The sequence below is a fragment of the Strongylocentrotus purpuratus genome, unplaced genomic scaffold (assembly GCF_000002235.5).
Source record: "Strongylocentrotus purpuratus isolate Spur 01 unplaced genomic scaffold, Spur_5.0 spur5_scaffold_1, whole genome shotgun sequence".
In the NCBI taxonomy this organism is placed as follows: Eukaryota; Metazoa; Echinodermata; class Echinoidea; order Camarodonta; family Strongylocentrotidae; genus Strongylocentrotus; species Strongylocentrotus purpuratus.
The window spans coordinates 23,731,027-23,754,796 of record NW_022145594.1 but is presented as its reverse complement, the minus strand read 5'-3'; the positions used below and the strand labels follow the sequence as shown (position 1 = coordinate 23,754,796).

Sequence of the window (23,770 nt, the reverse complement as noted above, 5' to 3'; positions counted from 1 at the left end):
GTGGTCGAGTGGATACGTCGCCGGACTGTCGATCACAAGGTCCACGGTTCAAGTCCCGCCGCTGCACTAATGTCCTTCGGCAAGACATTGATCTACATTTGCCACACTCCACCCAGGTGAAGTAAATGGGTACCTGGTAGGAATTTATTCCTTGAAACGCAGTGCGCGTAACAGCAGCACTGCTAAAGCCAGGTTGCTGCATTATTGTAGAGCGCTTTAATAGAGACTTATGATAAAGAAAGTGTTAGGCGCTATATAGACAAGGATAATTATTATTACCAAGATTTCCAACTCACCAAAGACAGGTAGTTATAGGTTACACAGATTTACAGATGTCGTTTTCATTTCTAGATTGATAACAGAACTTTGCCCAAAAGGAGGTAAGAAAGTAGGAAACTGTTATTCCTGACTGAATGAAATTAGTCTAATCTGTATTTTACACAATATGACAATGTGGGAAAAACTATTGATAATTACACCATTTGTAAATTTAGGACATGTTCACTATGTACATTAATACATCAAATCTGACACGTATACCCAGAGCTGCCAACCTTGTGCAATCAAAAAAAGGAACCATGATGGCAAAAAAAAAGGAATTTCAAGCAAAAGCGAAACTTACAACCATGCGGGACACACTTCCAAGTTCCAATGCAGAATTGTCTATTCCTCATGCTAATAATTCCATATTATTTAGGACCTACCGGTATAGTTTATTTACAAGTAGGTATATAGTTTTATGTTGATGTTTGTTTGCATGGTATTTTCTTTTTGAGAATATTTATGCTTTTCACTTTATTTTTGTTTACTATTGAAGTAGTGCTAACATTTTAGGACATTTGGTTGATGTGCAACAACAACAACAACAAAATATATAAAAACCGTATTTTGTGAAGAAAAAAAGTACTACCGTAATCGGGAGTAAAAACAGAATAGTTCCGGAAAAAACGTAATGGTTGGCAGCGCTGTCTACTGGTACTTGAGAGTTACCGAGACTACACAAAATGAGCCAAAGAGCAAGTCGTCAAGGAATCTAAAAACCTGCTTTATCTGGCATATTGACAACTTCCACAAAATATTTTTGATTTGGTTAAAAAGACTTGAACTGACATAATTGTAAAGCGAATTTGAAAATACATTTTAAGACTATTATCATCTGTCCCTTCTGGTATTTCTTCATATTATTATTATAATTATCTTTATTACTATTACTATTCCTAACATGTACTACTGCTACTGCTGCTACTGCTTCTACTATTACTACTACTACTACTACTTCTACTGCTACTGCTGCTACTACTACTACTACTACTACTGCTACTGCTACTACTACTACTACTACTGCTACTGTTACTGCTACTACTACTACTACTACTGCTACTGCTACTACTACTACTACTACTGCTACTGCTACTACTCCTATTATTATTATAATTATTATTTTATTTTTTTTATTTTTTTTGTGCAACGCCTTTAACAACTTATTTCTGAAATCAATATCAGAATGCAACACATATCAAGGAAATATTATTATAATTAGAGTAAACTGTATATAAAGCTGCTACTGTCAATATGCCAGTCTTATGTTCCTTAAATTCAGAAATTGTAGTTAAGAATTTAACTACATGCAAAAAATGAGCTGACAAAGCTTGTGCAATTATGTAATTATCGTAAAAACAACTAGCGAAAATACGAGTGTCGCTACTATCCACAAATATATCTGTATCCAAAAATATACATGAACAATTCCTGCATACACAATTGGTAATCTCTATAAATTCCAACTTAAGTCCAATATACACTATGCTTTTTCAAGAAATACCAGACAGGAACAGAAAATCTAAGAAGCCAGGAGATACAGTAGAAGCACTGCGTCCTAAAGAGTTTCCAAAGCATGTATTACTTTTAGATTTAGCAAAGGAATGATTTGTACATTTTTTTTTTAATCTTGTAAATTTTATCTGAAACTAAGATGTCAAATATAGCATCTTTCACCTTTGACATTTTAAAGGGAGTGTGTCATGACGAGACTATGGGTCCTTCACTCGGCCCTACCTGGGGTCAATCGGGTATAATACGACTACGGACGACGCGACCACAGCATTCACGTGCGCGCAACATACGCGAAACCGAAGCGTGAGGAGCACTTCGGTCTGTTTCGCGAATGCTAGCACGTGCTGACCCAGTTTACGCGCACTGACCCAGTTAATCAAGTCTGTTCGTTTACGTGCAGTTGTCCAAAAGAAGACGTAGCTAGCGTTAACTAGTATTTCCCATGATACACTCCCTTTAACAATTTTCTGCAGTTACAGTGATAAATGAGTTTTTGCATGATTGCCAAATGAACATACCCTTATACTGGACAGAAGGAAAGATTGTGCTGCTTACATAAAGTTAGCACACATTGAAGCATGCAATTACTAAGAATGTGACGGACAAAGAAAGCGGACAAAATAAATGTGGTAGACAAAGGAACATCCCTTCACTGCTATTCAATAGCTGTAAAGATAAGTAGCACAGGTGAATATACATGTAACACCTGTTCTACACATTTTTACATAATAGCAGTGAAGGGGTGTTCCTTTGTCTACCACAGCGATTGTTGAGGGTAGAATGAGGAACTGTATATTTTGTCTGCTTTCTTTGTCCGTCATGTTAAAGTGCATATTAACAATGGGAGGGGATCAAAGGAAGAGGGAAATAAACAATTAATTAAATCCAAGGGGAAAACAACATCATTAACCAGTTGAGTACTAAATTAGCCCGTGAAAACAAATGGTGAAGTAGTGAATCATTTGTTCAAATTTAAATGAGGTAGCCGCATCAGTATCAATACTACTCTCCCTACAGGCTTTCAATTATTGATACCCAAGCATTGCCGGGTACCCAGTAGTGGTGGTAGTGGTGGTGATTTTACCTGACTGCTAAGAAAGAATAAATGCTTGTTAGTAAGCAACCAGAGGACAGACGGCTTTAGGTCCTGTCCGAGGGACCTGGTAATGAGGATTGATGCCTTACCAAAGCGCATCTACAATGTACTTGGTTTCAAACCAGGATTACGAGACCACTGCTTTACCAACTGAGCTATCTACCTAATACACCAGAGGACAGAGGGCTTTAGGTTCTCTCCGAGGGGCCTGGTAATGCGGATTGATGCCTTACCAAAGCGCATCTACAATGTACTTGGTTTCGAACCAGGATTACGAGACCACTGCTTTACCAACTGTGCTATCGCGGCTTCTCTACTTCATACACCTGGGGGTGTTTCACAAAGATCCTAAGTCGAACTTAACTCTAAGTTGGACTTAAAAATGATGGCGAGCCATTTGTAGCCTAGAAATAAAATATATTCAAAAGCGAAAATTGAAGTATTTTAGACTTTTCATAAATTTCACATCAAGAACATCTCCTTGATAATAGAAAATATTAATGATTTGAATCAACATTTTATGCCTTTTATAATAACTTTTACAAAATATTTTCATAGATGCTAATGGCTTTCCATAATTGTTAAGTCCAACTTAGAGATAAGATCAACTTAGGATCTTTGTGAAACACCCCCTGGGATAGGAGGGACCAATGTAGGCAAAATTCCTCATCCAAGGCTATGCAAAACAAGCAAGGATTGAACCCGGGACCTGATATACGAGAGTCATCACAAAGGGGTTCCCCAAAATGGTCAAATAGGAATTATCTACCGGTATCCCCCAATCTAGAGCGGGGGGAGACCAGGGTGTAACATGTCAAGAGATGTAGGGTCATTGAGAAATGGTCTATCCACCTACTATACCCTAAGAGCAAGGTGAGACGTGTGTTTAAACATAAAGGTGAGTTCTGGTAATGCGATTGCATTGTGAAAGAAAAGGTGTGGAATGGATCAGAAAAGTTGATCATATAGCATGTAAGTATTGGTGTGTATTTGCAGGGTTCTGGAGTCATCAAAATCAATTGGGCCCAGTCTTGGTAAAGTAACAATCACTGTACACAGAAAGATGTATATTGGACAACACAAATAGTGTCAGGGCTAGTACTACAGTGTACCTTGATGTCCTTATCTTTCTATGCTCATTACTCAGCCAGTATACATTTTCTTCCAAAATTGTTTGGCACATGACATTTATTTGTAATCTTGAACATTCAGTGTAAGTTTCATGAGATTCTGTGAGAATTCATTTTCTTTTTTTTACCAGAACTCAAGTTTATCTTTAATATCGTCATACTGCTTTCAAGCTCAAAACACATTCAATAGTCATAGAACAAATGGGATATTTATATAGGGAAATAATCCATGTACATTCTCCTCTACATTTGCTGGCGCTCGATGCCAACAGGCACCCACTACGGGCACCCGCTAGACACGGGCCCCAAATATAATCTCCAGATCCTAAGATTTGTTGGAAGGGAGTCATGAGTCAGTTCCATGTGCAGAAGGCCATAATTCGCTGACACCAGACTTGGTGGGAAAACCATTAGTGGGAGTACAAATCTGCACACAGCAAACCCGTTGGCCAGTCAAGAATTACCCCTTTATTTCTTGGAGAGTCTAGCTTCGGATCCTGATTCAGATCGGGTGAGGGAAAAGCAAAGCATTAAATAAGGTTGAATGGTCATAAAACTTGGGTGAACACCCGAACGGTGTTGAATTCCCCATGACAGCTAACTACTGAGTGTCTTTAATTGAAACATGGGCCCTGTGCAGAGGGACTTTAAAATTCAGTCAGGAGCCTCAGGATCGAGACCCAGTTTAAACAAAAATTGATACGGAGCCCTGACATGGGAAACGAATATGTCAATGAATTCCAAACTATGAAAAAGCTTCAGTCCTTTTACACCAACCCTCTCTTCCCTGGGTATGCCCAGATGCTAGCACCTTTCAATAACCGGTACAGATAAATGAAAGCCAAAACACTTGATACACAAGGATGCCAGTCAGTTTTACTCACTGGGCCTGAAAAGAAGCCAGAACAAGTCAAAGCCCCATATGTGCTGTACAAGATAAAGCCTGAAAAAGCCTAAAATGGGAAGTTGACAGGGCCTGAAATCAGGCAAAAGCCTAAAGACTGGCATCTATGGATACAGCATGAGCAACGATTTTGGCTCCATTCTCATGAGCAGAGCACCAAATTTTCTCTGTCCCAGTCATACGCTAATGCTTTGGCATGAAGCTCGTCGATATCATCATACTTCACCGTATAAAAGGTGTAGAGATTGTTCAGATGACCAATTTGTTCCTCGTCCAGCTTGAGCAATTCACTAGGAGAAGTCTTGTGGACCACCTTCCCTTCGTACCACTTGTACAGTCCATGTTTGCCCAAGCTGCAGCGATGCCGGATGCGCTTTCCAACAATACCATCTCCAGGAAATTCATCATCTTTTACGAATTCCTTCTCTTCGATCCCCGCTGGTTCGGAATTACCCTTTGCCTCATCATCAGCATTCTGATTGGACCGAGTCTTTTCAATTGCTGGAATGTCCTCACTGCCACATTTTTCAGACTTATTTTGTTCTTTGTCTCCTTCAACTTGACTCTCTGTTTCAAATTCATTTGGACTCTCATGTTCTTGCTTGTCATCATTGGTTTCATCCATTTTATCATCATTTTGTGGTTTAGTACTTTCCTCCTGAGTGGTAGATCCATTTGACTTTTGTTTTTTAAGTTCCATTTCAGTCTGCTTTTCGAGAAAGTCATCATCATCATCATTCTCCTCCTCATTCAATACAATGTCATCTTCCTCACTGCTTTTGTCATTGGGCTGATGTCTAGCATTTGTTTTTCCTGGAGAGGATTTCTTTCCAGAATCTGTCTTTCTCCTCTTGGGACTGTTCAGCTGTTTGACAAAATCATTCAGAGATCGTTTCTTCACCTTCTCCTTTGCGGATGCTCCCCGCCAATCCCCAAAAGAGGACATTCCCGCTGCCAGAGCGGCAAAAGCAGATCGCTCCGGTTTCTTGGGAACCTCACCCTCGTCCTCACTGCCGCTGTAAGGTGGTTCAATTTCAGAGGATTTGTGAGTTTCCTCCTTATCAAGTTGGGATTTGTCCCTTCCCTTCCGAGATCTAGGTGAGGGTCCCTCTCCCTTGTCTGAATCCTCTTTGGTCTTTCTAGACCTTGAAGACCGTGAAGACCTTGTTGACCTAGAGGGTTGTTTCTCTTCTTCTTCGCTTGAGACTATTTCCGTATTTGTATGGTTCACTCTGCCATTTCTGCTTTCCCTAGGATTGATCCTTGTGAAATTCTTAGAGGTAGGCTTCTCGTCAACATCAGAATTATCAGAATCCTGTTTCTTTGATGAATCGGAAGTGACCTTCCTTGAATTCTTATTCTTAACACAGCTCACATCTGCAGTTTTCTGCTCTGACTGAAATTTGCCGGATCTTCTTCTTGCTCTATTTGAAAGTTTGTCGTCTTCTTCCATCTCTCGGTCTTCCTCATCGCTCCTCTCTTTTTCATCATCAGAGTCTATCTTTGGTTCCGGACCTCTCCTAGCTGGACTTTTTCTTGCACTTGTTTTCCCTGACTTCTCAAACGAAGTACAGTGCCTTCGTGTCGTTCTTAACCCTGTCGACTCTTCGTCACTATCTTCAAAACTATGGTCATACTCTTCTAAAGTCTTCTTGACTAGATGTTTACTACTAATCTTAACCAGAGACACAGACACTCTGCTAGAGAAGAGCTTTTCCTTGTCAAAATTGTTGATTTCTTCTTCGGTGGCCATGGATTTTGTTGAACTTGAAGCTCTACTACCCATCTTCTGCCGAGAAACTTTTATTGGCGTTCGAGTCACTTTAGTTGACTGTGCACTGGCTGTAGGGTGAGAATGGCCCTTTCTGGGGGAAAGCCGTTTGACGTTGACAAGTGGTCTCTTAAGTTTGGCTTTTACGCCTGGTTTGACTTGAACAGTTATCTTCTTAGTTTGCTGTGATCCCCTGGTACGTCTCACCGGTTTTTCCTCATCACTTTCTTCTTCTTCCTCGCTACTCTCCTCCTGTACCTCATCTTCACTATCGTGTTGTGCTTTGTCCGATTCCACCATTTTCATGACATTGTCCAGCTTTTTCTCGGCTTTTTGAAGATTCTTGCATATCTTGGCAGTCTGACTTTCCAGGTAGTCCATCGCGATTCGCATGTCTTTCTTTAGAGTATTCACAACTCCGCTCATGGACGTGAAAAGTTTAGCAGCCTCAGCAATATCTCTCTTGATAATACTGGTATTCCCAGACTTGCGTCTGATTGTCCTTACTTCACCTTCCTCGATGCTGTTATCATCCTCCTCCTCCTCATCCTCCTCCTCCTCATCCTCTTCTTCATCCTCATCATCGTCATCATCATCATCCTGATCACCAGAACTATAGTCATCAGACGACTCTAGTATTCTTTTACGACCACTGCTTCTGGCAGGCTTTTCACCAGTACTAGAGTCATCAGATGAATCTAGTATTCTTTTACGACCACTACTTCTGGCAGGCTTTTGTACTTTTGATGTGGTTTTCTTTGCTGGGGCTCTTCTCTTTGTATTCTTAGAAGATGTAGATTGTCTAGTTTCCTTCTTACTCAAGGGTGATAATGCTGCACTTCTAGATAAAGTCTTTGGGTCAGGTTTACTCATTTTGGCCCGAGCAGCTATTGCTGCACCTCTAGATAAATTCTTTGATTCAGGTGTAATCATTTTGGCCCGAGCAGCTATAGCCGCGCCTCTAGATATAGTCTTTGATTCAGGTGTAATCATTTTGGCCCGAGCAGCTATAGCTGCACCTCTAGATAGAGTCTTTGATTCAGGTGTAATCATTTTGGCCCGAGCAGTTTTAGCTGCACTTCTAGGTGATGTCTTCCTTGAAGACTGTGATGTTGACGCTTCAACTGCTTCTTTTTCCTCACCACTGCTCAATTCCTTATCACTTCTGTTGTGAATATCACCACCATCGTTGCCATCAATTTCCCCATTTTCATCTCCATCAACAGGTGAAGATGATGTGACCGGTAATTTCTTTTCACTTGGTGGTTTATCCACTTCTGTGCCCTCTTGAAGGAAACCGGATACATCCATGGCTTCTTCTTTGTCATTCTCTGCATCATCCTCAGAAAATTCAACAGCGATGCCACTTGCTTCTGGTGGATGCTCCAAGGATGGCTTAGTTATATCCTCTTTGCCATGGCTCGTTGTAGGGAACTCCAACCCAGAAAATTGGAATTTTTGCAAGAGGTATTTCTGAGCCAAAGTTAAGCTACTCTTCTTCCTTTTCTTGGTCTCTCTCATCAACGTGGCGCACCAATTGTCAACCATCTTTGAAGTAAGGTCAAATTCATCGCCCCATCCCATTATTTTCTTGATCCACCCTGCCAGGGTCTCATACGTTTCTTTTGTACGGGTCACATATTCACTGAGTTCAAACATCACTCTGTTCGAAATGCTGTCAGGATCAATAGCCTTAGGGAACAACTTCTCCTTGTCAAAGAGAATATCACCCAAGATTCCTAGGGATTCACACTCTGGTCCTATCGGGAAGCAACCAGGGGCTAGCCATTCTACAGGTTGATGAAGATCATCATCGGTCTGACCCTCTAGATCGTCCATCTTGGCTTTGATGTCGCGGCAGAAGTCCTTGTGAGACTGGTTGCGGATCCTAGCTCTGCCAGCGGACAAGACGGTGATGGCAAGGTCCAGATTGGGATCCAAGGGTTTGTCCACCTCCTGCAGGAGATCAATGATCTTCTGGACCCTGAAGTAGGATGCAATACCATCCTCCCAGTGAGCTGCAGCATGAAAGAAATATGAAGAGCATCAGTTGCTTGATGTAAATGTCATGTACTGATTTAAAGGCCGTCAACACTACTGGGCCAGAAGGGATTAGACCACACAGCGAGGTCACTGACAGGTGGCTATCTCATTAACTGAGCTCTCAACTAACATAAGAAAAAGAGGATCATGGGGGACCAACAGGCACCGATTTGGGAAGTTTTCTATATAGAGGGAGCAAGAAGCTACAAGTAGGACAGTGGGGCTTTAAAGGATTGACTAATGTTTGCTTTAAGCCGAGGGAAACGAATAAGGAAGTATTTTGAAAGCTGCATTCTTTTCAATTGGCAGTTCAACATTCTGAATGCTCACGCATGTCTAGGGATCTAGTTGGCATGAGATGTCTTGCTTTGTGCTGTGATGAAAGTCCCATTTTATAGGGATATCATTATTCATTGTGCCAATATACCCAATGTGGATTTGAATTTCCTTTCACAATCTGTTGGCTGATAAGATTACAAAGCAACCAGGCTGAAAATTGCCTCTGTTAAAATAACCAAACTAGACAAGATTTCAAAACAAGGGAAACGCTCTCGGCGGTCTCGCCTGCATTACGCAATTCGATATGATGAAAAATTGAGGTTGGAGCATTATTCACAGGCAGGGTGGTTCATTAGCAGGCCCCCAAAAACGAAATCCTCTGAATATACCGTAATAAGCATTTTGAAGTGAATTATGACTAAGAATCATCAGAAGAATTATTTACTAGTAATTGTACCACGATCAATAACTTGAATGAAATATGAACAAATTAATCAACAAAATTGATTAAATAATTCTCATATTAAGTTGTGAAAACATAATCCCAAGTCTACTGACCAAAAATGACCTAAAATGACCTTGTGACCTGGAAGTTGTGTCATATGATTTGGGATACTTGATTTCCCTTGGGTACAAGTTTCATGGAATTTGAACAAACAATTTTGAAAATATGCTAAAAAATTTATATCTTAATGTTGATGACACAACAAAGTCTCAGTTTGTTGACCTAAAATGACCTTTGACCTTAACTTAGTGACCTGAAATTCTACTCACATGATTGGGGAGACTTGATAACCCTATAGTCCAAATTTCATTGACTAAAAACTTATACTTTAAAAATTATATCACAAATTCAAAAACTTAACCTTTGGTTAAGTTTTTGATGTTGACGCCGTAACCGCCGTCGCCCCCGCCGTCACCGGAAAAGCGGCACCTATGTCTCGCTTTTTGCTACACAGGCGAGACACAAAATTATAAGCATTGGTCTACTATTCCCATGATAAAAATGTTTTTCCTGTGAATTTGACCATTTCAGTTCCACTTCCACTTGCCTGGTTGAATAAATCGAGCTTCTAAAATGTTAGTAAATCTATGTAATTCTTAAAGGCCCACTGCACTACTTGTAGCTACTTGCGCCCTCTTACAACAAACAATGCCTAATCGGTGACCATTGGTCCCCCATGATCCTCTTTTTCTTATGTTAACTGAGAGCTGAGTTGATGAGATAACCACCTGTCCAGTAACCCTGCAGGGCGCTCTAATCCCTCCTGTAAACTATGGCAGATAAGCTTTAATGAAAAATGTACATCATCTTAGCCACTTGACTGCTACATGTATTGGCTTAAAATTTGTTCATACCCCCTGTGCTACAGCATTTTTGTACTGTACACTGTACACAAAAAAGCCAGATTTTTGTTGGAAGAGCGCCATTTGTGAAACAATTCTTTGTGAACAGAGAGCATCATTAGTTCTTGTATTTTTGTGTAGTTTCTCAATCTCTGAGCAGAAATCTAGACTTTCTTCTATAGGATGAGATATACATGTAGATGGCTTGGGATTTGACTTTGTGAGGTTTAGGATTAGGTATAGAGTGGTGAAGTGTGACGTCATCAAAAATCTAATTTTAGAATTTCGCAATTTTTCTTCATTTTCCGAAATGGCATCAAAAATAATGTACAAATGTCGAAAACCAATTAAATATGTTAAGTATTGGCTGAGATATGACCATCTGAATAAATATATGTCCTATGGGAACTCAGTGTTATATGCTCTGGCTCCTAACCATTACGAGCCAGAGCATATAACACTGAGTTCCTATGGGGAATATATTTATTCAGATGGTCATATCTCAGCCAATACTTAACATATTAAAGTGGTTTTCGACATTTGGACATTATTTTTGATGCTCTTTCGGAAAATGAAGAAAAAAATTGAGAAATTCTCAAAATAGATTTTTATGACGTCACAGCTTTGGTACTCTATAGAGCTAAGTCTAGGCAAGGATTAACACTAACAGGGACAGAGTAGTACACATGGCCCCTTACAAAAATATCCAACAATCAAGAGGTACCTGAATCACCTAAAGCATACAGACCCACAATATTAGGCTCCTAACCTGGGGACAATAACGAGTGTGGGGTTTATAGCCATTTGGTCTGCAACTACATGTCACTATGAATATGACTGACAAAGAAAGCGGACAAAATATACAGTTCCTCAGGTAGACAAAGGAACATCCCTTCACTGCTGTTATGTCAAAATGTGTAGAACAGGTGTCACATGCATATTCACCTTTTTACATAATAGCAGTGAAGGGATGTTCCTTTGTCTGCATGAGGAACTGTATATTTTGTCTGCTTTCTTTGTCAGTCATATTCATAGTGACATGTAGTTCATCTACTACCCAATTGGTCTAAATTACAATATGGTCTACACCCAGCCTGTCTAATCTCCACATGGTCCCATAATTATTTTGCCTACTTATCATTTGGTATATCACTTACTTGGTCTAATTGCCAGTTGGTCTAATTTCCTGTTTGTCTAATGCCCATTTTTTCTACCACCCATGACTAAGATCTTTGAAAAAGTTGGTGATTATCATTATTGATTAAATGATTATTAGATAAATTGGATAGTTGACAAAATAGGCATAAGAAAAACTGGCAATTAGACCAAATGATTGATAGACCAAATGGGAATTAGACTTATTGGATATTAGACCAAAAGGAAATAAGACTAATTGACTTTGGCCTATACATGGTAATTAGAACTAATGATAAGTATACAGAATGATTATGAGAGTACCATGTGGATAGTAGACGGGCTGAGTGTAGACCATATGGGAATAATTGGGTAGTAGACGAACTAGTTGTAGACCAAATGGCAATTCACCTGAGTGTGGCACCCTTCATAGTTATTTCATTGAATTGAATTGAGGGCTAAAATCAGGGCTCCCACTAAGCTGAGTTGTATTAGCAATTTAAGACGAGTTGTGGTGAGTTGCCTCAAAGAGGCACTCGCAATAACTTGGGAAAGCTCTTCTTGTAACTCGGGATAACTCGCAAAAACTCAGTATGGCTCAGCGTAACTCTTTACAACATTCTTCGACTCTCCTTGAAGTCGGGAGCAGTTACAAAATTTTGAAAATTTTCAAATTTTCACTGATTTGTTGTTACTTGAGGTGAATTCACTTACATGTACATGTACTCCTAATATCCTCGCATTACTCGTAACAAGCTCGCACTGCACTCTTCATAAGGTGGCGAGTTGCTACGAGTTATGAAGAGTGCAGCACGAGCTTGTTATGAGTAATGCGAGTATATTACGAGTTTTACGGTAAGCAAGTTTACCTGGAGTTACAATGAATCGTTGTTACTCGAGGTGAATTAGTTGTTACTCGAGGTGAATTTGTTGTTACTCGAAGTGAACTCGCTTACACTCGTAATATACTTGCATTATTCGTAACAAGCTCGCGCTGCACTCTTCATAAGGTGGTGAGTTGCTACAAGTTATGAATAGTGTAGCGCGAGCTTGTTACGAGTAATGCGAGTATATTACAAGTGTAGGCGAGTTCACCTCGAATTACAACGAATCGGCAAAAATTTTGAACAACTGCTCGCGACTTCGAGGAGAGTTGTGGAATGCTGTAAACAAGCCATACCAAATTGTTGCGAGTTATCCCAAGTTACAAGAAGAGCTGTTCGCGAGTTATTGCAAGTGCCTCTTTTAGGCGACTCACCACAACTCCCCATAATTAGCTAATACAACTCGGCTAAATGGGAGCCCTGCTTAAAGGTAATACAAAGTTTTGGGAAATTTTGAAAATTGGCTGGATAGTGATTCTTTACAATTTTTATATATTTGGATGCCCCTGTGGATGAATTATAAGCACTAGAAAATTTAGCCCCTCAAACAATTCTGCTTTCGAGATAACTTGAATATAAAAATTTACCGGTGCTCCCGGTAAATTTTGATGAATTTCAAATAGTGCCTACAGCCATACAATAGTAGTTGGGACCATGACAATCTCAGAATATGTAGTTGTAATATATAATTTCCAAACGGGTTTAGCCAATTGGTCGATTTTAGTCAAGAAACATTGTTTTATAGCTAAATTAATGAATTGACCTTGAGAGGGAGCTATACAACATAAAGAGTTTATTATTTACAATTTCATAACTTTAGACTCGATTTCAACCGCGACAACGATCATTGAATATTGTAGGATCGCATATGCTTCCAATATGTTCATTTGAACCAAATTCATGACCCCATACCAAAACTTTGTATTACCTTTAAGTGTTAACAAGTCACGCCAGAGTAATTTTCAGCTAGAGTGCATGCACGCATCATTGAAGCATTGCATCATAAGTAATACTAACCTGGTCTGATTTGATTCTTGAGCATGTCATCGAGCTGCTCCTTGGTTAGGGTCTCCTCGAAGATCCTCTCAGTCACCTGGTTGTCCAACGTCACCAGACTGTCCATGGTCCCAGGTCACCAAGCTAGCGCGTATTGGGTGTAACTCCCTCCTTCCTGATCACAACCTCAAAGGCATCAGTTCTGTATGGAGAGACGTTGGCTAACCATCAGATTAGATTAAAGATAAAGACCAGTAATATCCATGGTCAAGCGATTGCATTGTGAAAGAAATGTTGTGGAATCAATCAGGACAGGTTGATCATCTAGCATATAAGTATTGGTGTGTACTGCAAGGTTCTGGAATCATCAAAATGATAAGAAATTTGGCCCAGTCTTGGTAAAGTTACAAGCACTGGACACAAAAAGATGAATATGGGACTACACGACACATGCGTGATATCTATCGGGTCCAAATAGATATAATAATTTACCAAATATATCAATTAGTTGGTGGTTTCTCAGAAAAATTTGTATCATCACGTATTAGTAAAAACAAATTCTTTCACATGATTGGTACTGTAATAAGAGCTTCCATTTCATTTTTGGAGAGGGGGGCATTTCTAAAACTGATATTTACCTTTAAAAGAGAGGTGGCAGGGAAGTGACTCTGAAGCAAGAAAGAAACATATGGTTTGATATATATATACACTGTAAACCAGTTCTCCACACTAACTTTCCAGTTAAACATTTTTGGGGTCCACCTGCATTGGCTCCCTGTCAAGGTTCAACATTTGTGGTCCAAAGTGACAATTTAGGGGACCCCATGGATCTGTTGAGTTTGGTCTAAGTCTATTCTTTCTTTCTTCTTTTCTTTTTTTTCTTTCTGGTAGACTATTTCTCTTTATCTTTGACATACTTTTTTCAAAAGGATGGGGACCCTCTAGTCCCATCCCCCCCCCCCCACCCCACCCCCTGAGCACCTTCGTTCTGTGGGCCCTGACATGTACATGTAGGCTTCTAAATAAGCATATCTTTTGCTTGACTGGGAATTTGGGAATTTGTCATTTTCCAACAAATGCATAAAAAAGTATAGTCTAGTCTCTAGACCTAGACGGTAGAAATAATCTTATTTTTTTTTAAAGTAAACAAAATCCCGGAAAATCATGTCACTTCAGCAACATTTGTAAATCACTGGTATGGTAGTGGTATCGAAAAAGAAATAAACCATGTTAGAATGCTATATAAGGGGGGAGGCAACTACATGTACATGTACCTGATTGAAACATAGACTATCTATAAAAATACAGAATAACAACCAGTAGGGGCGCTGGTCCGAGAATAAGGATCATCCACATAAACGAGGATCGTCTTTGTAAACGCAGACGTAAGCCATAAACTTAAGTGAAATACTTAAGCTGAAAAAATCTAACAAATAGAGGGTTTGAGCTTTGAGTTGACTGAAATATCATGACATGTCAAAATCTCCTTGGTGTGACATAATAATAAGGTATGACAGTATTCACATTTCCATTGAACTTAAGTTGCGCTTAAGTTGACTCTAGGCCCTCTTTCACTTAAATTTGAAGCCACTCGAGCGGATTGGTGGGGGCTGTCGCCCACCTAAAACGCCGGCCCCCAAAAAAGGAGAGAAAAAAAAAGAAGGAAGAGGACGTAAAAAGAAAAAGGTATAGATTCGAGAACAGTACAACGAATCGTCTTCTTTCTCTAATAATTTAATGAAACGTCAAAGCTACCGCGCGGGAGAGGGGGGGGGGGGAACTGAATTCAGACAAGGATTAAGAGTCGATCGAAAAAGGTACAACTTTCTTTAATAATCGAATGAAACGTCAGAGATTACGCGCTACCCGCAGAGGAAGGGGAACTTGATTCAAACAAGGATTTAGAGTCGAGGACGGTACAACGAATCGTCTCCTTTCTCTAATTAAACGTCAAATGAAACTGAATTTAGATAAGGATTAAGAAAATTCGAGAACGGTCCAACGTCTCGTCTTCTTTCTCTAATTTAATAATTCAATGAAAAGTCAAAGAGCGTGGGAAACTCCCCCCTCCCTGTACCTAGGGAGCGCGCTCAGTAAGTGATTTGCACATTTTGCGTGCTCACAACTGCCCCCCTAACCTGCTAACTGAAATCCTGGCTACATAGTACGCGCTTGAATGGGAGTGGGTAATCGAAACTCACTGGGCGCCACTCCTACAGCGCTCAATGCGCAAAGTTTTTCGTGCAACACCCACTCTCTCTAGCTCTCTACTCAGTCAGCTCAGTTGACATTCTCATCTTCGATTCACAGTTGCAGCCTCGCTTCACAGTGCAGTGCAGTGCAGTGCAGCCTTTGGCTTTATGACTAGACTCTAGGCCTAGTTTAAATACGCTCAGCTCAGTTCAGCGTTCAGCTGCAGCCTCAGCTCAAGACACGCACACACTTGAGTTTGCAAGTCTAAATTCATGAGTAATGATCAATGATTAATGAATGAGTAATACACACAACACAATCCCATGTTTCGACCTCAATAACAACATCAGTCTCACCTTCAATGCAAATTTTTCTAACACAAATATGAGGCGATCTTGATGTTTCTTGCTGAACACGTGCTTTCTTCCTCTGATATCACTTTGGCGACAAATCGGGCAAAAATAGAAGTCAGTCTTTTTCTCAGCCATGTTGTGCCATTCGGCGCGCGTTATTAAATTTTAGTCTGAGTTTCAGGCCATAATAATATGCATTATTCAAATCAGTGAATCTTATAGGAGAGAAGATAAAGTAATTTTCAAAAAAAAATAAAGAAATTAGGAAGGATCGTTATTTCTATTAGAAATTTATATTACTTTTTATAAAAGCTTTGACTCAGTATCCTATCAGTGATTGTCAATAATAATTAAAGTCTGATATTAAATCTAGCCAGTGCTCGAGTCGACCACAGACAAAACAGACTATACAGGTCGATGACCTTGGCCTGGGTTTGTTTTGACTGGTTTGGCTGCAGGCGGGAGGGGTAACTTTCTTCATAATAAGGGAGTTTACAGATACAATCTGCGCATGGGCAGATAAAGGTCATTTGAACCAAAAAGGTAAAACCCACCAGAGATGAATACTGGATATGCGCAGGTGGAAGTATTCTTTTCAAGGGGGCAAACAAAAGGTATTCATGAAGCACATCTTGGACTTTGGCAGTTATTATTCTCATGCTCAAAGTGGAATTTCTCCATGTGTAAAAGATCTGTGGATATTTGGGGTCATTTGTAGGCCTACCATGTGCTATCTGTAAACTCCATTAATTTGCATGTTGTTTATTCATTAATAATAATAATGATATCGGATATTTATATAGCGCAAAGTACTCCGAATAATTTGCCCGGCTCAGCATTCAAGGAATTCATTCATACCCATTTAACAACTGCCACATGCAGTGCAATTAAGGCATTAGTGTCGCTGGGGGACTCGAACCGCAGACCCTGTGATCCACTGTCCACTAGACCACAATACCACAGCCTGGTCTATAACCCACTCATTGTAAATCGTTCTTTGAATTAAGAGCCTTGATTTATATTTTCACTGTGTACGTAAATTGATTAAAATGATATACTTATAACATTTTGCAATTTATAATCGCAGTGGAGTTTGCCTATCAACTATTTTATCATGCTGGTTAAGATAGAGAATCGTATGATACCAATGACGGTCCCAACAGTAGAGAGAGAGAGTCGGGGGTCGACGGTTAGGGCCCGGGGGAGGGCGGCCGGCGAGGAAAGAGTCGAGGGGCCGGGGAGATCTCGAGAAATAGGCCGGGCCCATATTTATAAGGCGTATGAGTTTTGATTTGATTTTGATTTTATTTCTGCATTTTTTCCTTATAAAATATAACTGAATAACAAATAACATATATAAATGTAAGGTATAATATACAACATGAACAAACAATAATTTCTGCATGTCAAAATGTTTATTTTACATAATACGAAACTTAATATTTCCATAACATATAATCATACATTTAAAGTATTATCCAAACTATTCTGTTGGAAAAGTGCAGGAGACCGCAATCATAAGCAAAGCTTGACAAGGATGGCGGCCTGGTATATAATCCTCGGATACTTAAACAAATCCACTTGTCATTGTACAAGGAACCATGAATCGAGGTCATACGTTATTGCATTTATATAATACACGATCGAAGCAGGATTCGTTTTCTCTATGAGTTACGCCTATATGCTTATTATGTTCAGTGACTTTGTGAGCTAAGACATTTATAGAGAGCATCAGTCTGTAAGTAAATTAAATGAAAATCCAAATTTTAAATTTAAAAAATCCTGAGCACCTCCAGAGAGAAATTTAATCTGTGCATCTCATTAAAATGAACTTCGTTACTACTAATACTACAGAACACTTCCGGGGAACCTCCAGAACCCCTCCCGAACACGTCTTTATGGGCTCCTCTTGAGCAGGTCAAGCAATTTAAGAATACTTTAAGAGGACCTCGATCGATCCAGAGCACTAAATTAATTTGATCCTGGGTACCACCAGAGCACCACCTCAATAGCTGAGGCCAAGGGTGTCGATTTATATCCGTGGTTGGGGGGATGATAGGTGCCAAAATATTTTCGGCAATGGATCAAAGCAATCAAGAGGTAGAAGCGTGTGGCCGGGTCGCACCCCTCACCAAGGGCGTAGCCAGGAGAGTTATAGAGCGCGCAAATGGGGTTGGGTGCAGGGAGGGCCCTCCCCCGAGAAGCGCGGAAGCTTTGACGTTTCATTTACTTATTAGAGAAAGAAGACGATATACGTTGGACCGTTCTCGACTCTTAATTCTTGTTTGAATCAAGTTCCCCTTCCTCCGCGCGTAGCGCGGAAGCTTTGACGTTTCATTAGATTATTAAAGAAAGAAGGCGATTCGATGTACCATCCTTAATCCTTAATGTTTGAATCAAGTTCCCCTTCCTCCCTGACGTTTCATTAGATTATTGAAGAAAGAAGACGATTTCATGTACCATTCTCGACTTTTAATCTTTAATGTTTGAATCAAGTTCCCCTTCCTCCGCGCGTAGCGCGGAAGCTCTGACGTTTCATTAGATTATTAAAGAAAGAAGACGTTTCGATGTACCATTCTAGACTCTTAATCCTTGTGGGATTTCAGTTTTCCCCCTCCCGCGCGAAGCGCGGAAGCTTTGACGTTTCAGTAAATTATTAGAGGAAGAAGACGATTCGTTGTATCGTGTCCTTGTCTGAGTGCAATTCGCTCCCGCCCTCCCGCGCGGAAACTTTGACGTTTCAATAAATTATTACTCTTAATCCTTGTCTGTATTCATTTTCGCCCATCCAGCGCTAAGCGCGGAAGCTTTATCGTTTCATTAAATTATTAGAGAAGGAAGACGATTCGTCGTATCATGTCCTTGTCTGAATTCAGTTTTCCCCCTCCCGCGCGACGCGCGGAAGCTCTGACGTTTCATTAGATTATTAAAGAAAGAAGACGTTTCGATGTACCATTCTAGACTCTTAATCCTTGTGGGATTTCAGTTTTCCCCCTCCCGCGCGAAGCGCGGAAGCTTTGACGTTTCAGTAAATTATTAGAGGAAGAAGACGATTCGTTGTATCGTGTCCTTGTCTGAGTGCAATTCGCTCCCGCCCTCCCGCGCGGAAACTTTGACGTTTCAATAAATTATTACTCTTAATCCTTGTCTGTATTCATTTTCGCCCATCCAGCGCTAAGCGCGGAAGCTTTATCGTTTCATTAAATTATTAGAGAAGGAAGACGATTCGTCGTATCATGTCCTTGTCTGAATTCAGTTTTCCCCCTCCCGCGCGACGCGCGGAAGCGTTGACGTTTCATTGATTATTATTCTTAATCCACGTCTGAAATCACTTTCGCCTATCCCGCGCGTAGCGTGAAAGCTTTCACGTTTCATTAAATTATTAGAAAAAGAAGATGATTCGTTGTATCGTGTACTTTGACGTTTCATTTGATTATAACTCTTAATCCTAGTCTGAATTCAGTTGCCCCCTCCCGCGTGAAGCGCGGAAGCTTTGCCGTTTCACTAAATTATTAGAGAAAGATGGCGATTCGCTGTACTGTTCTGTATATTAATCCTTGTCTGAATTCAATTTATTCTTGTCTTATATACGGTTGTCACATTTACTTCGTATATATGTATGTATTATGAAAATGAGATAACAAAATGTGTATATTGACGGTCATCTTGCGAGTAATAACCATTAACTACTCTCATCGGGCTCTCATCATTATTTTTTTGGTTTTGTTTTGAGGGTGAATTATTGGGGGGATGATTTTACAGGCCACCCCCCCCCCCACCTGAAATATTGGGGGATATATCCCCCCATCCCCCCCCCCCCCCGGGGGGATCGACACCCATGGCTGAGGCACTTCCAGACCAAAGAACACCGGCTGAGCACGTCCAGAACACCTCGATCTGTGAATGCACCTCAAGATCCTTACCACCTCCAGAACATCCTATATGTCATGTCCAAATAAGGCACTTCCAGAACACCTCCCGAGCACGTAGGTAGGCTAGAATTCGACCGCTTCCTGAGGACAACCAGAGCATGCACCACATGTGTGCCAGGGGGGGGGGGGGTTCACAAACTTTTTTTCAATGACAAATGACAAAAATCAGTATTTAGTATTTAGTATTCCCCCTTCTGTTTCATTTTTTTTGTTTTTAAAACAAAGTACTGTTTTTCGAACAAGATATCTTGGCAAGTTTCTGTAATAATAATAATAATAAATTACATTTATAAAGGGCTTAATACAATGTTTCTAAGCGCTTAACATACAAGTAATTAGGTACAACGTAAAATAAACATACAGCAATAATAATACATAATTCTAATAATAACATTACAGATAATTAAACTGCCCTATAAATTACTATTACCGGTAAACAAAAAATACTTCAAACTTGCCTTAAAAGACTCTACATCGCTATCATCCCATAGGAGATCCTTTTGTATTTTGACCCTATGCATGTCTACTTCCTGTACAAGATTATTATGGTTTCATAACCATTGAGACCCGATACATTTCGTTTCGAGCCCAATGTATTGTTAGCAACGGCGAATCCAGGACTTACCCCCAAAAAGGGGGAGGGGAGGGACGATGACACCGTTTGCGAAGCGCGCTGCATGCGAGCCCTTCGTGATGGGGTTCAAGGGTCAGCCTTAGGGCTCCAGAGACCCCCAGAGACCACCAGAGACCCCCAGAGAGAACCCTGTCGGGGGCCCTTACTGCAGATCCTCTGACGCTCTCGAGATTTACACATTTAGAACCTTCAACATAGCCGTCTTTAGCAATAGAAACGCATATTCTCTCCTAAAAAGTCAATTATACAACATAGGGTTGTCTTGGGATTCAATGAATAAGGCCAAGAGACATGCCCTCGAGTTTTATCAATTCAAAACCTTCAAGATAGCACTCATAAGTGATACAAATTATATTAGGCCTACTCATCCCTTGAAATTGGCACTGCCCCTATATTGGTTTATTTCGTTGCAAATCAATATTTTTTCCCACACACACCCGGTTCGATCGGTTCGGGAAACATTGACGAACAAAGAGCTGTCTTGGGAACCACTTCTATTTTACGGATAAAGTCCAAGGGCCCGCCTATAGCCCCTGCTGGGTTGCAGGAGCAGAGCCCTTACGGGGATACAGGGACGGAGCCCCAGGACTGGAAGATCTCGAGTTTTATAGCTCTATAGATCGAGACTCATGCATGCACACTCTCTCCTAAGGACAATATTATACGAAAAGGGTGTCTTGGGAACCACTTCTATCTTTACTGATGGGGTCCAGTGACCCGTCTTGACGTCCGTGTCGGGTTGCAGAGGCAGAGTCCATGTAGGGGGTACAGGGCGGAGCCCCGCACTCTCTCATGCGTTTGATTATTTAGAACCTTCGAGATGGCCATCACAAGCGATAGATCTCCTTGAAATTCACACATTTCGTTAGAAATCATCTCTCTTTCTCCCTAGAGATAATTTCATACCCCCCCCCCCCCCCTGCTGTTCTAATTCCGTCCGATGTCTTTGTAGGCACATGTGCCAACCCATCGGCAAAACAACAATGTGTACATTTAAGTTTCATGTTGGTTTTTTCCCCTTTCTGCTCTCTGTTCTCTCTCCATCTATCTCCATCTGTACCCTTTTTGTCTTTCTCTTTTCATTTTTTCTTTCGCTCTCCCCTTTTTATTTCCCCCACTTAGGCCGAAATAAAGGGGGCCGCGGTCAATTGCCCCCCCCCCCCCCGCGATCCGCCACTGATTAATACATTTATGTATGCATTACGCGTACTGGCTTGCAATGCAGTGGGGTGGAGTTCCCGACCTGTTGCTCATGCAGGGTAACGATTTAAAAAAAATGTCTCTCTGTCTGTCTGTCTCTCTATCCTTTTCATATCTTCTTCTCTTTTTCCTCTTTTTGCTCTTTCTTTTACCCTTTGTTTTTTCCGTCGCTTTCCCTTTTCACCCCCTTTTAATCTACCGCCAAAAAAGGGGGCGGTGGCGGCCGATATGCCCCCCCCCCCCCCACTTGAATCCACCACTGGGATGAGGGATTTTGGATGGTATTTGGCAACATATAATAACACGCCTCATAAAATGCAGAACTACAGCTTTTGAAGGACCGAATATGTCGAACCGTAATGCATGCAATTCTATTGAATCCTATAGAGTCGTTTATTGGGGTCGGTAACTCAATGATTGCATGGTGCTGGGTGATTTTAAACATTGGTAAGCTGACATTGGAAGAATATCTGAGAGGGGAGCAAAATCTAGCTCAGTTAAGGGGCTCCTAAAGGGGTACCTCCTCAATGGGAATGACTATAAACCTACCGCGCATTAGTTGGCATATCTCAGTGTGTGTGTTGTATGGCATGGCAGGAACCTGTCGAAGGGGGTATAGGGACATGGCTATACTATTGGTCCTACAAAAAGTCAAGGATGGCCAATTAGTTATTTAAGCATAATTATGAGCCACTTAAAAAATTGAAGAGAACAAAAATCTAACAAACTACAACTAGAATTATTAGTATGCTTATAGTTGTATAGTTGTATTTGGGTGGAGATCGATCGAGTGGCATACTGTACTAACTGTAGCCTACAGTATAATATGCAATTTATGTTTTGGTGGTGATCAGTCGGGGAGACTCCCTAATTAGTGATGCGCACGAGCTACATGTATAGCAATTAGTCCCTATTGAATTATGACCCATATAACATAGGTCTATACGTGATGATCGGCGGAGAACTGCGTCAAAGGTCCAATGAAAACTTTAAAGATCATATCGGGAACATTATGTCAAGGGGGCCCCTTTATGTATGACCTATATATATATATATATATATATATATATATATATATAAAACATAAATACATATCCTGTCACGTAGGCTCCAAATGGTAGCTGGGCTCCACGAATATCCAGTGAGTATATCGCGCGCCAAAATAGACATATTTATATCCTGCATCAAAAATTTGTTGGCTTTTGATTGGTTGAGAGCTCGTCACATGACCAAAAATATTTGAGCTATTTTTAGAAAGTACTATATGAGAGTACTATTTTGGTTTACTATTTGGGAGTTGAAAAAAAATTGTGATTTTTTTTTTTTAATTGAATCAATTTTTTTTTTCAAATCTTTATTTAATGAAAACAAAATATTTTAAAATCTTTTTAGATAAAAATTAACATTTTTTTTGTTCCAAATTTTTTTTTCTTCCCAAAAATGTTTTTTTTTTTTTTTTTTTTTTTTTTTTTTTTTAAATAATTTTTTGATGCAGGATATAAAACAAATATAACATGCCTTCTATTCGAGGTACTGGTTAAACTATGGGCCTCGGTGACTCCAAAAGTACCATTTGCTTCGGGGCTGCGCCCCTCAGCAAATAGTACTATTGGAGTCACCTCTTGCGCATAGTTTTAACCAGAACCTCTCAAGGCAGTGTATATTTGTATACTAGCTGGGTTTCAATGTATGTATGTATATATACATATATATATATATAATTGTTTGTAGACCTATTATCTGCATAAATACCAAAATAATTTTTGGGAAAATTTCCTTTCCGTAGCCTGGCCCCAATCTGAGTCTCTGATACTGAGTTGACACAACGACCATACCCCACCCCGTGGATGCAATAAGCGGGGTGGATGAACTCTTCGCGGTTATCATGAAGACCTATATACTGTAGCTTGCTTTGAGCGCAGACTTTGTATTTTCCCCGCGAAAACAACATGTGTGCGGTGTGTGTGTGTGGTATCTGCTTGTTCAGCATGCACCATCTATTAGGGTACTAGCCATGCACGCATCAGACGGAAAATATAGA

The 23,770-nt window shown here is 40.3% G+C and overlaps 1 protein-coding gene across 2 annotated transcripts; it reads right to left on the bottom strand.

The window, feature by feature from the left end:
• Positions 1-3,494: 3,494 nt before the first annotated feature.
• LOC115918424 (nucleolar protein dao-5-like) lies at positions 3,495-16,080 on the bottom strand. 2 transcript variants are annotated; one of them, XM_030977850.1, is made up of 3 exons: positions 15,967-16,080; positions 13,439-13,638; positions 3,495-8,752 (listed from the first exon to the last, which is right to left on the bottom strand). In XM_030977850.1, exons 2-3 carry the CDS (start codon positions 13,542-13,544, stop codon positions 5,106-5,108), a joined length of 3,753 nt encoding a protein of 1,250 aa, XP_030833710.1. In that variant the 5' UTR covers positions 13,545-13,638; positions 15,967-16,080; the 3' UTR covers positions 3,495-5,105. The 2 variants fall into 2 exon arrangements, with proteins under 2 accessions (XP_030833710.1, XP_030833709.1); XM_030977849.1 differs by having other exon boundaries at positions 13,439-13,619; positions 15,967-16,076.
• Positions 16,081-23,770: the final 7,690 nt, after the last annotated feature.